General features: G+C 44.4%; 1 protein-coding gene across 1 annotated transcript in view; it reads left to right on the top strand.

Moving 5' to 3' along the window:
* Nucleotides 1-13,637, top strand: part of LOC106743804 (pro-neuregulin-2, membrane-bound isoform-like) — a 117,185-nt gene that overhangs the window by 48,189 nt on the left and 55,359 nt on the right. The window contains exon 3 of the mRNA XM_014618002.1: nt 2,477-2,619. Within this exon, the coding sequence (XP_014473488.1) occupies nt 2,477-2,619 (143 nt within the window). The remainder of the gene's footprint in view (nt 1-2,476; nt 2,620-13,637) is intronic.

Raw genomic sequence — 13,637 nt, 5'->3', positions numbered from 1 at the left:
ATATTTCTCGTGACGTGCAAAAATATCGAATTCGCCGAGATTACGCGGGGGTCTCGGGGGCCCGCGAGTGAAAATATCTGCGAAAAGCACGCGAATCAGAAACGAGGCGTGATCGCCGGTGCGATCGGGATTACTTTTGTCGGCCTCGTCAACTGAGTTTCATCGCCGCGCGTACGTGCACTTGAACTTATTAAATTTGTTCTCCCCGCACGTTCGAAAATATGGAACTTTCGCAGGAGGAGGTCGCGTGAGAGCGAGAACTCGGCTCCTCCCGCACGGAAAAACGAGTTTGCCCCAAACTAAAAGAAAGTCCAGAAATTTCAGGTCGCGTTCAGCACAGCGCGCCACGAGCGGCGTAAGCTTACGCCGTGGATGGTCGAGGCTCCGATTTACCCGCAGGAGGAAGGAGAGGTGAAGAAGGCGGAGGGGGCGAAAACTTCCTCGCCCCGAACTTTATGGAATCTCTTTGAGACTCGTAGCAGCCATTCGGCCCGTGGAGGAGCGGCTCGGTTCGGATTTCGAAATCCCGGCGAAGATAATAATAAGTTAATCCGCCGCTTCCACGGCCCACCCGAAGTTACTCAGACGTGACGATATGGCGCGAGTCTGCGATCCTCGCGCGCAGACCTCCTCCGCCCTCTCACCCTCTACCGACAAATCGCCCGTCTAATTCCATTATTCGACGCCGATAAACTCGACCTAACGTGAAACGAGTTAACGCGCCATTTGGTGGCCTACGAGTGGATAAAGCTACGGGAGCGTGATCACATTAGAAGAATCGATAAGTTTGAGAAGCGGTAGGAGGGCGTCAAACGTGGTAACGAGTTAATCCCTGACCTCACGCACCGCTGTTTCATAGTCGTGGAGACGTTCCAGAGACTCCGGAAAGCGCCTCCACGTGAGAAAAGGGTGTTTGCCATTTACGACTGTGATGTTACACAGCCAAATAATTACAGCCAAGAAATTCGTGTTTACAGTAGGGGGCGAAATCATACTATTTAAAGTATTTTTTAAGTGTTCGTATCATACAAGAAACATATAATGCAATTCGTTCAAAAATGTCTTAATTATATTTTTCACTGCTTATTTATTTAATATATTTACTACTCGCGTTTATATTGAATAATTACAGAAAGTATGACGAAGTACCATTTAGGTAACTAGTACGATTTAAGCAACTTTCTTCTAAATGCTATTACAGTGCCGCTAATAAAATAACCTTGCATGCATATTGCTGTTGCTACTTTTTTTGTTAGATTGAAACATTACAAGCGTCCGCTCTTTTTCGCTATATGTACAAAAAAGTGCTACATTCAAGTAAATCATTGCTCCAATATCACTCAGCAAATTTGTATTTTGGTCAAATAATATTTATTTAATATTATATATATATATGTATGTGCGTATACCAAATATAATATGTTATTTTTATTTGTAAAAAACGCAAAATCTATCACCGTTTTGACAAAGGAAATCGACGTACAAGCGGGGACGACGCACGCGATTGTGCGAGTTGAACAAGTGTCTTCAGTCCCTGCCTTTGTACCGATCGGGAATTAATTCCTCTCTAATTTCGTGTCCTCTCACGCTCGACGAACGTCGCATTGCGTCGTGATCGACTCCGTTTAATTTCATTAGCGACTACCTACTTCCACCTACGGAACCCCCGAACCGCCAGTGTCGTAATCACTCGAGTTTTCGGCGCGAGCAATCAAGCAGTTGATTGAAACGCAAACTTAGAATCGCGGCTTAGCATAACGCAAATCGGCACCCATGACGCCGAGATAAATCGCGCGCGACTAAGTAACCTCTGCCCGTAATTCGCGATAATAAACTCGTCGGGCGAGCTTTGGCGACCGATGGCGGATAATCGCGGGAGACGGAAAATCCGGCAGACGCTAAAATCATGAATAACACACTCGGCTGTAATAGTGGCTAGGCAGCGGTGCTCGGGATCGGCCAGCGAAACTCCCATCGCGGCTAATAACGAGCCGAATTTCCGATTTGCAGTTCGTCGACCGAGCTTATTGAACCATTACTGCGGCACGCGTCAACGGTTCCGCGCTCTCCGCTGGCAAATCGACTATTTAATTTCGTTATCGACGCGTCAATAAATTCGATGTAATGCGAGTCGACCGACAGTTAATTTCGGGCTGCCGCTCCGCACCGCGCGACGGACGCGATTGACGAAATGAAAATCGGTCAAGTCGATTGATGGACGCGCCATCGAGTTGATCTCGCGACGTGATAATTGGAGCTGCCGGATTTCGTTGCGACCGGCCGCCGATTCAATCAATAGACAATATTTCGGTGCCTCCCCCCCTCCCTCCCTCTCTCTCTCTCTTTCTTTTCCTCTCGTGCATTATCGTTGACTGAATAACTTATAAATTGATTTATTATTAATAAATTGCTCACAGCGTGATTTTCTTTTTGTCTTTCCATCGCATTCGAATAAATCTCTCTCTTTGATTCACAGGCGGAGATCGAAACTCGTGATATCCTCCGCGAAGCTTGAGGACACCGGCACATACGAATGCGTGGCTGAGAGCACCTCCGGTCATCGGGCCTCACTCGCGGCCCAACTTCTAGTCACTCCTGATCCCAGAATTGCGGAAACAAGTGAGTAACTCACTTCGCTTTCATAACGACGAGATATTACAAGCCCTTCGTAAGTCAGATGATCACGGTAATTATTCCCGTGATGATCGTCGTAGATGAAACTAACGTCGGACAAGAACATCCGCGAGATGGAACTTCGCAAGTCCCGCTGAGAAGTGAAGGCGGACTTTGTCTATCTGAACTATCGATCAGAACGGTACACGTTTGCGACTATGATAAAACCGGTTGTCGGAACGTGTTAACGGAGTTCCGCCGGGCCGTCTGCACCTGTCGATACCTTGTGCGGAGCTTTCGGAGAATTTCGGACTTCCATTTGATGTTATGTATGATAGTCTCGCTTGTCGCAGTTCGTGAGACTGATCTCTCTATACTTCGGATACGGATCGCGCTGTTAGCCATAAAAAAGATTCTGCAACTCTTTCAAAGCGCCACTGAGCAAGCGCGTTCAGTCTTCTCTCTGCATCTATATACAAAGTGAAGCAATAACTATTACGATTCTGAATACCTTTGAAATATAAACAAAGGAGAAAAAAGGAGAAAGAAAAATTTGTCTGACAGAAATTGCATTGATATCAGTGGTCAACATTTCAAACACCTTTGGCAAATGTAAATTTTTTCATCCTCGTGTGTTCATTAATAAAATGTTTTTCTTTTTCAGAGATATTTAAGGTAGTATTATAATTATTGCCCTACCCTGTATATATATATTTTGAATGCTCTTAAAGGGTTAGGTCCTAAACCGCTAATAAATGCATTTATCTAGGGGCCATTTAACACAATTACGTCACATCACAAAGGGGGAAGGGGGGATGGTAAGTCTATTAGCTTGCGTGATGGCCTATGATGGCAAAGAGAGGAGAGAGGAGGAGTAAAGGCACGTCAAATTAGATGGCGTAACCAGTAACTATGGATGTGCGTGGTTATTCGTTTTGTTTCCATTCGTGATACGTTCGGTAAACATTTTTAAATTTTGACATAGTTTTATGCTAATAATCAAAATGTTGATTTTTAAATATTTTTTTTTAAACACAACTTTTACTAATCAAAATTATAAAATAAAGTAATTAATTTGTTATCATGCCTAAGAATGATTTATATTTTAACAAAAGATAGTAGAAGATAGTAGAACGTGCAATTTAATAATTATTTCACGCGAATATGATTATAAGTTGTTTCTTTCATTCTATGTGGAGACGAAAAGAGAGGGTAATTTTTTATTCTTTTCAAAACGAAAATGAAGAAAGTTTCAGAAAACTAAATTCTGGTTCTTATAGCGAAAACATTTGTTTTCAAACATTTCATTTCAGCCAACTAAGCGGGTCTCTCAATGTAATATTGGAAGGGGGTCCAAGCATTTCGTGACGGAATGTGACGAAAGGGAGGAGGGGGAGTAAAAAAATACTTAAATTTCACTTTTTATTTACTTATCCCGAGAGAATCGATAGACGAAATGTCGCGCCAAAATACGGGATCGATCAGCGAGCATATGCGACGGTCTACCTCCGGATGAGAAAAATTACCGGTCGTTATTGGAAAATAGAGTTTCGCGGCTATATTCGTCGTGGAAAGGGGCAACGCACGGTTGGCCACTTTCGGAAATAACACAGGCGCGCGCGATGCGTCGAATCCGCTGAATCGACTTAAAGAAATATCGACGGTGATTTCACATTCGGCAAGCGTGCGAAGGAATCTTTCAGTGTGAGCTTCCCTCCCCCGATATATACGCTTTCGCAGTGGAATTCCTTCTTTACCTTTATCCGCGCGATAAGTGCAATGAAATGAGAGCACCGGAAAGCTCGGCGTGCGGAAGCCGCTTATTTTTCCGCACGCGCCGCCGCACAGTCGCGAGAGTGAGAGAGCGTCGCCGTTGTGTCAAGAAATTGCACGATCGTCGCGAAGGAAAAAGCGTTCTTTTTGCCCGAGCATTTCCGAGTTTCATCCGCAGGTATCTGGCCAGCGGTTTGCAGCAAGCGCGAGAAGTATATACGCAGCTTGTGAAAAACGGCGAAAACTTATAATTAACGAAGCGAAACAATTGTTTTAACCGGGTGGCTTTTGTGAAAAAGCTCGTGGCCGCAAACCGAGCCTCGCTATTCATCTCTTCGTAAGAAACCTCGGTGCGCGCGAAACAAAACTTTACCGGTAATCTAACCGGAGGAGTTTCGCGGAGGTGTCTTGGAAGTCGAGCGTACGGCGGGCGCGCGTGATCGTCGCGATATTCAAAGCGGTTCGAAAGGAATTCAGCTCCGTCAACGATCGCGTCGGAACACAAGCGACGTCCGTTTACGGACTATACGAGCGATCGCTTCGCCGGCGTTGCATCTTTTACGGCCACCATCTCGCGTAACGATGCACTACCGGGAACATTCGCGATATGCATAACATAAGCGAGCCCGGCCGCTGCGCGTCGAGTATCGATCCCGCGCGACCCACGCAGGTGTTGGCTGCCCTTGGGCCCAGTGGTTTATGGCTTTTCATAATGCTCGCGATATTTGGGCCTTTCACCCCCCGATGTTTATGCTGCATTTCGGGATACGTGCCAACGTGAAGCGCGCCCGAATTTACCTTCCTCGCGGAAATAACCGACTGAAATAATAAATATCGAGATAACAGAGGGCCGTGAGAGGGAAAGGGAGGTCGAATTGAATTCGAAATGTGATTGTGGTATTTTCGATTAGTTATTGCCGCTTAAATAATACGAGAAATGAGCCAGAAAGCAAGACTGTTCGCAGCGTATGATTCGTTTGCAATTTATGATTCGCGCGTGTACAAGAAAATACTTCTGGAAGCGAGCACGATATTCGTTAAATGTAATTCTCGAATAATTCTGGAAAATCTGAAATAATAATAATAATCCCTATTCACGGACAATCCTTTAGTACATAATAAACACGTAATATCGTAAATGGATAGATAATATGGAAAAAAAAAATATATATATATATAAATGATAAAGAAGTTACAGTATATAAATGCATTAAAATAGTAATGAAATTAGGAATAAAGTAAAATAAATAAATATGAAAATATAACGTTAGACGTAAATAAAGCTCATAAATTGCGCACATAACGGCATATTTTAAGACAAATGATGTTCCATGAAAAAAATCTACCGAAGCTAAATATGTGTTAGCAGTCATGTATAATTTGTTCACTTGGGAATACAACTCGTAGAAAATTCGGTAATGTTCTATGTGAAAAATTAGGCCATGCCTTAGGGATTTTGTTGGTATATTTAATATTAGTTCAAATATGCCTAGACAATCAATAATGCAATAGATTCAACGTCGAATAAAAAATATCTAGTCGCAAGAAAAGACGATGGATCTGGGAGATAGAAAAGAGGAAAAAGATGAGAGGAGTTAGGGATAAACGATAATTAAAGATATAAACTGCGTCGCTGGTGCCATTTTCCCGTAAGCAAACATCTCCATGTAATTTCATTCAATTCGCAGTATACGATGTGTCAGCAGTAAATTTGCGACAACAAGGAAGCGAAGACCGTCGGCGGGTTCTCGCCCGGGTCGGGGAGTCGACATCGCAGGTGATAAACCAAGGATTAAGCACCTGATGCGATAATGCTTGTACGGCTCAGTGGTTCCAGCAGGGTCGGTAAAGCTTGCGGTTCACCACCGAGCGGTTCCGCAAGCTCGTATGACGGACAAAGGACGACAATTACAACCCTGGCAGAGCCACGTCAGGGTTTCATATAGCCCTGCTGATGGCAGTCCGGTGGCGGAACGTTTCTGTGCGTGATGATTCCATACCAGTCCTGGCATGTGGCAGATCGCCGATGTGAGGGAGAAAGAGAGATGGATATATATATATATATATATATATGTGTGTGTGTGTGTGTGTGTGTGTGTGTGGAAAGAGAGAGAGAGAGAGAGAAAAAGAGAGATTTTCCCAAAATAATACTCTCGGTCTCGAATAATACGTTTGACAAATTTTGCGAATTTCAAGGTGAACGGAAAAGAACGGAGAATCGAACGGGAGAAATCGAGAGCGCACTCTTCTGTCTTTTTCTCTTACTGGCCGGTTAAAAAAATTTCTATTTAAAATACGGACTCGGTAAAATCTTCATTTCTCCATTTGCTCCGCGAATTCTCACGTCTCTCTGTGAGAATTATATTTCCACAAATCCCATGCAGTTTGCGTGAGAGAAATTATTAAATCGCGTGAGAGATGTTATTTACAAATTAGCCCTCTCTTGTGAACGAGTAGAAAATGATACGTTAGCGAGTGACGCGAAGGGGTAAATCAGGGTGCTTTTTGTACGGGAAAAAAGTCTTAAGTTAGTAGACAAAAAAGAGGTATAATGCGCGGCAAATAAGTATACATTGCTACGACAGTCTCTGTAGATCCTTTCTTGCGCTACAAGTGGAGGCTAATAAATCTTGCGCTTTTTAAAGGCGATCTACGTGAGCGATGTGGCTACAAATTTACCGTATAAAATTTAAACGCCTCTGCAATAGAGCGCGTTTCTTCACTCGCCCATGAAAACTAAAAACTGTGACCGCGCTCGTGTCGCAAATTTTATTCTTCGGTATAAAGATTTAACGATGGTAAGGAAGATAGATACTCCTAATAAAGATAACTATTATTTCAACGCGAGAGAATCCCATTTTCGCTAGTCTGACACTGCGGCGTTTTTTGTCCGAAAAATGCGCCATTTTCTAAAGTGCAATCAATATATAATCACTGGGAAGCGATCAATAGTCTAGTGATCAGGTTATAAGTATAGTACAGCATATCAGTGAAAGTCTTAAGTAACAACTGTTTCTGTCAGAGGATTCTAATTGCAGAAACAAGATATTATTTATTACGTCACTCTCGTTATCTTAATAATTCTTAAGATGTTGTCAATGATTTTATCTGAAATATTCCTAATTACGATTAATTAATTTAACTTATATTTGAAGAATATACTGATTATGCTGATGGGACTCTAAATCTCGAGGCTCTTGAGTCTACTACCTTGCGAACTACGTCAAAAATGATCGAGTACGTACACGTATACATATATATATATATATATATATAGTATGTGTATAAACTTACACACACACACACACACATGTATGTTTCCGCTATAAAGTAACAATGAATCTTTCGTTGCAATGAATCTTTCACTAGCCAAAATCAGTGAAATAAGACAAGAGTTAAGCAGAAGCGTTTCCACTAAAAATGAGCGAATATTCGCTAATTATCAGTACAATACCGTCTTACCGATTTAACTTAAGAGAGCAGACTGCGACTGAAACACAACCGGCGGTTCATCTATCGAGACGATATGCCTATCGATCCGGCGCGCCGTGGCCCCCGCGCGTAAGTCAACTCTTTGCGGGTAAACGACGCGGAACGCGCATTATTGTATCAAGTTACGCCGCCGCAGCAGTAAAGCGTGCCATTGTAGCTGCAGCGGCAATTGTTAGAACGTAGTGCTGCCGGAGAATAGCGAGGCGAGAGAGCAAGAGAAAGAAGGAAAAGGGAGCGGGAGGGAGAGGGGAGAGAGAGAGAGAGAGAGAGAGAGAAGGGGGCGGGGAGGCGAAGAGGAGAGTAGGGCAGGAACATTTGAGCTGTAGTAAAAGTTTGTGGTAAATGTTATTGCAGTCTAGCGTACCGACACCGCGAGCGCACTTTCGAGTAACTCTAGGCTTATAAAGTTTACCACAATCTGTTACCACAATCGAGCTTCCCCCTCGGCGATGGAGGGAGAGGCGAGGATTAATGCCTATACCCGTCTGACCGCCAATATCGGGGCAAGCGGCTCTATTTTTCCCGCGTTCTTTTTTGTTCCTCTTCCTGTTCTTCTTTCTTCTTTTTTGCACATTTTTCGGAATGTACGAACCGCTGAACTGCATCGAAATGCGCGTGGAAATTCGCCTCCTGGAGATGATCCTCTACATCCGCGAGCAAGAGGGTGGTTTATTTGAACAGTGCGTTTAAACAACTTGAACATTCTGGCGCTACGGCGGGAAGTTTCTTTGTTCTTCTCTCCAGAGCGTAAGAGAGATCATTCGCAATATAATTTTTAATAAGGAGCCGTGATAGTCGCACGTTCGTGTGCGCACATATATCGCCTTCGGTGTTATATTGGCGGAGGAAATGCGACAGTGTCGAAATGAAGAAACGCGGCTTTTAACACGTCGTTGAGCGAAGACATAAAATTTCGAAAAGAGCGAGAAACAAAAGGAGAGATGGGGGGTGGGTTGAATTTATCAGTATACAGTGACGGGGCGCGAAACATTATGCTAATTTAATAACAAACTCGCACGTCGCTTGATAAAAACGATATTGCGTGTTCGCGTAAATCAAGAAAACGCCGAGGCGAGAAGACGCGAAAAGAGACGGAACGACGTGACGGTATAATTCGGAGCGCAAGGAAATAAAGAGAGAAGCCGGCGGTGAAAATGGGATCGTACTCGTGCGCGCATTCGGCGGTAAGAATAATTTAACGCGCGAACGCGCTCGTAATGTCGTCGCAACGCGCCGCAATCTCGTTCCGATAATTACGCCCGAGCGCTGCGCTCCATCGATGTTGAATCGCATTTGCGCTTATGCATTTTGCCGATTGCATTATCCCGCCTCCGCATCTCCGCGGCCAAACAACGCTGGCGCGAATCTCCGGCCGTGGATTCAAATATTAACTCTTCAGAAGTTCTGAGAGAGACGCGTGCGCTTCTCCCGCGCGTATATTTCCCCTTCGCATATCATTGCGAATGAATTTTCAACGGTACGTTCGCGCTCAACGACTCTTGGTAGATATCTGGGCAACTGGTCTAAATGTGCGAGAGAGGAAAGACGGACGAGTAACGAAAAGGAGATCTTCACGGAAGAAAGAATACAGATCAAGGATTTTTTGAACGGACGATCAGGCTGAGATGAAGGAAACTACGAACAACTTTGTTTTTTGTTCCTCCCTCGGCGGTTTGTGAGTGATCTTGGTGTTATTTATCAATCATTTGTCAACAATCATATCCAGACAATTGTCATTTGCGTACAAGACACTGGTTCAATTATCAACATTTTACTTATCGGTCGGGTAGATATTTTAATAATGTGTTCAGTTTAAAATTGTTATACGTTTTGTACTCGTACTGCGCTTTGATTCGTCCAAGGTTGAAGTATTGTTCGATCGTTCGGTCTCTTTATTTTGATTGACGGCTTGACCTTATTGAACGAGTGTAACATAAGTTCCTATTATTAGCAGTCCATAAGATGGGTTCTCTCTTGACAATTACTGATTATAATTATCAATCTATATTACATATCTTTCTTTTTGTAAAGCAAAGATTGATTCATGATCTCATGTATTTATGTTTAAACTTCTTGATTACTATATTAATCGCCCAAATGTATTGCTTCTCATGAGATTTAAGACGGTGACCCGTTTTTCGTAATGAATATCACGGCACGTTATACGGCTCTAATTCTTGCTTATCTAGATCAATTCCCGTTAATAAAAGAGAATTAACAAACGTTGAATGCTGTGGGAATTACTGGTGACTGACGCGTTATAAGTTACGTATAAAATATAATTAATACAAAATGGCCTGTACGACCAATAAAGAATCAATGAAACAAAGTAAGAGGTGTACGAATTATATTTATTTACTGCAACTTTAGTGATTTAATCATCAGTTAGACGATGAACTGAAATCAGTGCGGCACTCAAGGTGTTAAAAAAAAAAAAAAACTGAAAGAAATACAGACTGAAGATGTTTCGAACGGACAGAAAGAAACTACGGACGACTCTGTCTTCCGTGGCGGGTGCTTCAGATCGACAAAATACGCGGCAGTTAAAGGGGATTACAGAGGCGAGCGGAAGGCTGACGATAAGAATAATCGAAAATAATTCTGCGGATCTCGATAAGACGCGGGGAACGACGGACGGACACCTCGAGCGCGTTTAATACCTCCTCTTGCCCTCCTTTTTCTCGCTTGGAGGTGCAGAGAGGAAAAACAGAGACAATTAGGAGAGCCGGGCACGGCGGAATGACGAGATGGAAGCAATTACGGTAGGTAGGTAAAGCTCTTCTTCGTTGTGCTTCGCGGACGCTACGAGGAAGAGCGATAGTCCTCGTCGCTGCCTCGTCTTTCGTGCCATTGTGCTTCGCTTCGCTTCGCCCGCGAAAGGGAAGGGGGGAGAGAGAGAGAGAGAGGTGCGCGCACACAAGGTCGAGGGACTTGTGTCACGGATATACGACTCACTGTTCTTGCGGAATTAATTAAGAGGATCGATGGAATCGCTTAAGCAACGCTCCACCAGCCGATTCAGCCCCCTCATTTCCCGGCTGGGAAAGCTCTCCGAAACTTTTAATACCCTCCGCTATCCTAGAACTACCGCGTCACTCTTTCGCCGACGAATTCCAAGGCGACTTGTCGCCCGCGATAAGTTGAACGCATCATCCGTGACGGTATTTTAATCTTCCGCGTTAAACGAGGATTTAAACGCGACGAGAAGAAAGAGAAAAAAGAACGACAAAAGCGTCGGCGATTAAAACCTCGGCGGACAAAATATGAAAATAACAACGAATGAACACCTCGTGAGATCTTGAGGGAGCAAAGCGCGTGAGAGGAACGCACCGATCGCGCTATTAATTTTTCGGCCTCCAGGTGTGCGCTCTCCCACAACGTATGTTCGTTGTCACGAAGGAGACGAAGACAACAGTCCGGACGTGTTTCAAGTACCGTAGAAAACCGTCGTACGTAGCGTTGTTTTGCGAAGAGAGAATGCATCAAACTGGAAAGTAAAGTCAGCGACCGTGACGCGATTCTATGCGAGAGCTCCGTCTGGGCGGACTGAATAAACAAACCGGACCGAAGTGGAAAAGGACGGAGCAGACGGACCAAGTGTATGCTACTGCTATACTACTTGGGCGAGTCGCCGGCGCAGTGGAGGCGCGCGTTATGCACGGTTACCGTGGGAGCGAGAGAGATAGAGAGGCTGATCCTCGAGGCACCTTGGGCACATTGTCTCCACGGTAGAGGAGACGCGTCCCTAGAAACGTACAATGCCAGCGAGAGCAGAGCCGTTACAACCCGCGTTAGCGTATATAACAAGTGCGAAGGATAACAACTCGGCGATCTTCGCGCATGGGAGCGAGGTGACAAATACTGCCGCGAACACGCGACTCTCTCTCTCTCTCTCTCTCTCTTATTCTCTTTCTCGAATTTTTGCGTCGCAATGTCGTACGACAGAGAGAAAACGCAGTCGCGTCGTGAGGTCCATCGGGAACGTACGGTGTCCCGGGATTCTTCTTCACGGTATACAATCTTTTCCGCAAGAAAGAAAGTGTACTTAATTCAAGACTGTAGCGTCATCTGCTATATGACGTTGGAAATATTGAAGCGTGTCCGTTTGCACAGTTGTTTCTTGTCACTCCGAACATTACCTTTTGTTAGAGTGGACATTTTCATAATGAGTGTGAAGTATCTCAAACGTTGCAATATACTCTTCATGGACGAAGCTTCTTTTTTAGCATAGTTACTTATACGGAGGGCCTGCTCAGTTTCAAGTAATAAGATCACCGAATGGACAGTTAAATATCCGGTTAAGATCCATGTTTGGGAATGTTTCTGTAAATATGGTTTCGATTGTCTCTGTTTACTGACAACTTAAACGTTGAAAGAAATGCGCAGCATTTACTGTTTGTTGAGAAGTGTCTGCTGAAAAATTTCATGGGAAAAGTAGAGACAATTGGGAGCTTTTGGAAGACAACGACCAAACATCGGAGTCGCTTTTGCACGAAGTGGAGGGCTGAAAATGGCATCACCACCAATGGATTGGCCTGCATCATCCCCAGATGCGAATTCAATTGAGAACTACATAAAGTATAAACTAAGAGGGGAAAAAATTTACTTTCAACTAACTGTCGGCCGGAATCAGGAAGCTGCCTGTCACGTGAATATGCTGAAACACTAGCGTGTCATGAAAGCGCCAAGCAATAATTGACAATGGAGGCGACTGGACCCATTAACATTTACATCGAGTAATTGTGCAGTTTCTTTTTCAGACTATTTTAATGTACCGCAGCCCTTTTTTCCTCGGTTGTACATTTTCAACATATTGCCGTATACTTTCTCGTGGGAAAACTTGTACCGCCGTAATTGGTTTTGACAAATTGAAAGTATCAGTTACAAACAGCCGGCTGCGATGTGACCGATGTCGTAAGAGGTGGTTACTACTACAGTGCGACGACACGAGAACTCAACTCATGACAAAACCAACTCCCACGGCGAACCTTTGCGCTCTGTAACGACCCTTATGATATTCCTCGGAAATAGCCGGTGGAGTCCTCTCGACGCGCGTCTTCGCAATGCAAACTCCAAGTTGCAAACTGTCCGTCGAAGCTCTCTCTCTCTCTCTCGGACGTTCCCAACAATGGCCGGCTGTACCGCGAACGTGCGTATTACACGGCCACATTACTCGGTCCGTTTACGTTCGCGCATCTAACTGTATTAAACTCGTAAACTATAGATTCAGCGCGAATTTACGAGAAGGGAACGGCGCGGCTAATTCGTGCGACACGGCCGAGATATGACTATTTAATTTTATTTCCCGGCACGCACCCTCCCGTCGCCAGCGTGAATTTCAATGGACCCCCCCCTTCGGTCGTTGGCGCGGCATACGGCGAGTACAAGGAACGTTTACACGCCTACGTGCGATTGCATGAGAGCAGGCGACGCCACCGTTCGCTGCTGCTAGGGTATTTCCCAGAATCCCGACAATGGAGCCGACCCGATGAATAGATAGGGTCTGTTTGCCACGCGAGAAAGCGTGCAACCACCGTCATCAGAACTGCCGCGGAGGGTATGTGCGCGTGTGTATAGTATATATATATATATATATATATATATATATATATATATCACACCGCACGTCCGCCTCCTACGATAGCACCTGCGCCGCGCAAACCGCTGTAAATTACCAATGACTGCACTCCCGGTTCATTAGCCTGAGAAATATTCAATTCCGAAGTGTCGGCAAGATCTTACAAAGCGGGAAGAAGAAC

Source organism: Dinoponera quadriceps, unplaced genomic scaffold, assembly GCF_001313825.1.
Source record: "Dinoponera quadriceps isolate SergipeBrazil2010 unplaced genomic scaffold, ASM131382v1 scaffold1249, whole genome shotgun sequence".
NCBI lineage: Eukaryota > Metazoa > Arthropoda > Insecta > Hymenoptera > Formicidae > Dinoponera > Dinoponera quadriceps.
This window is presented reverse-complemented; position numbering and strand designations above follow the sequence as displayed.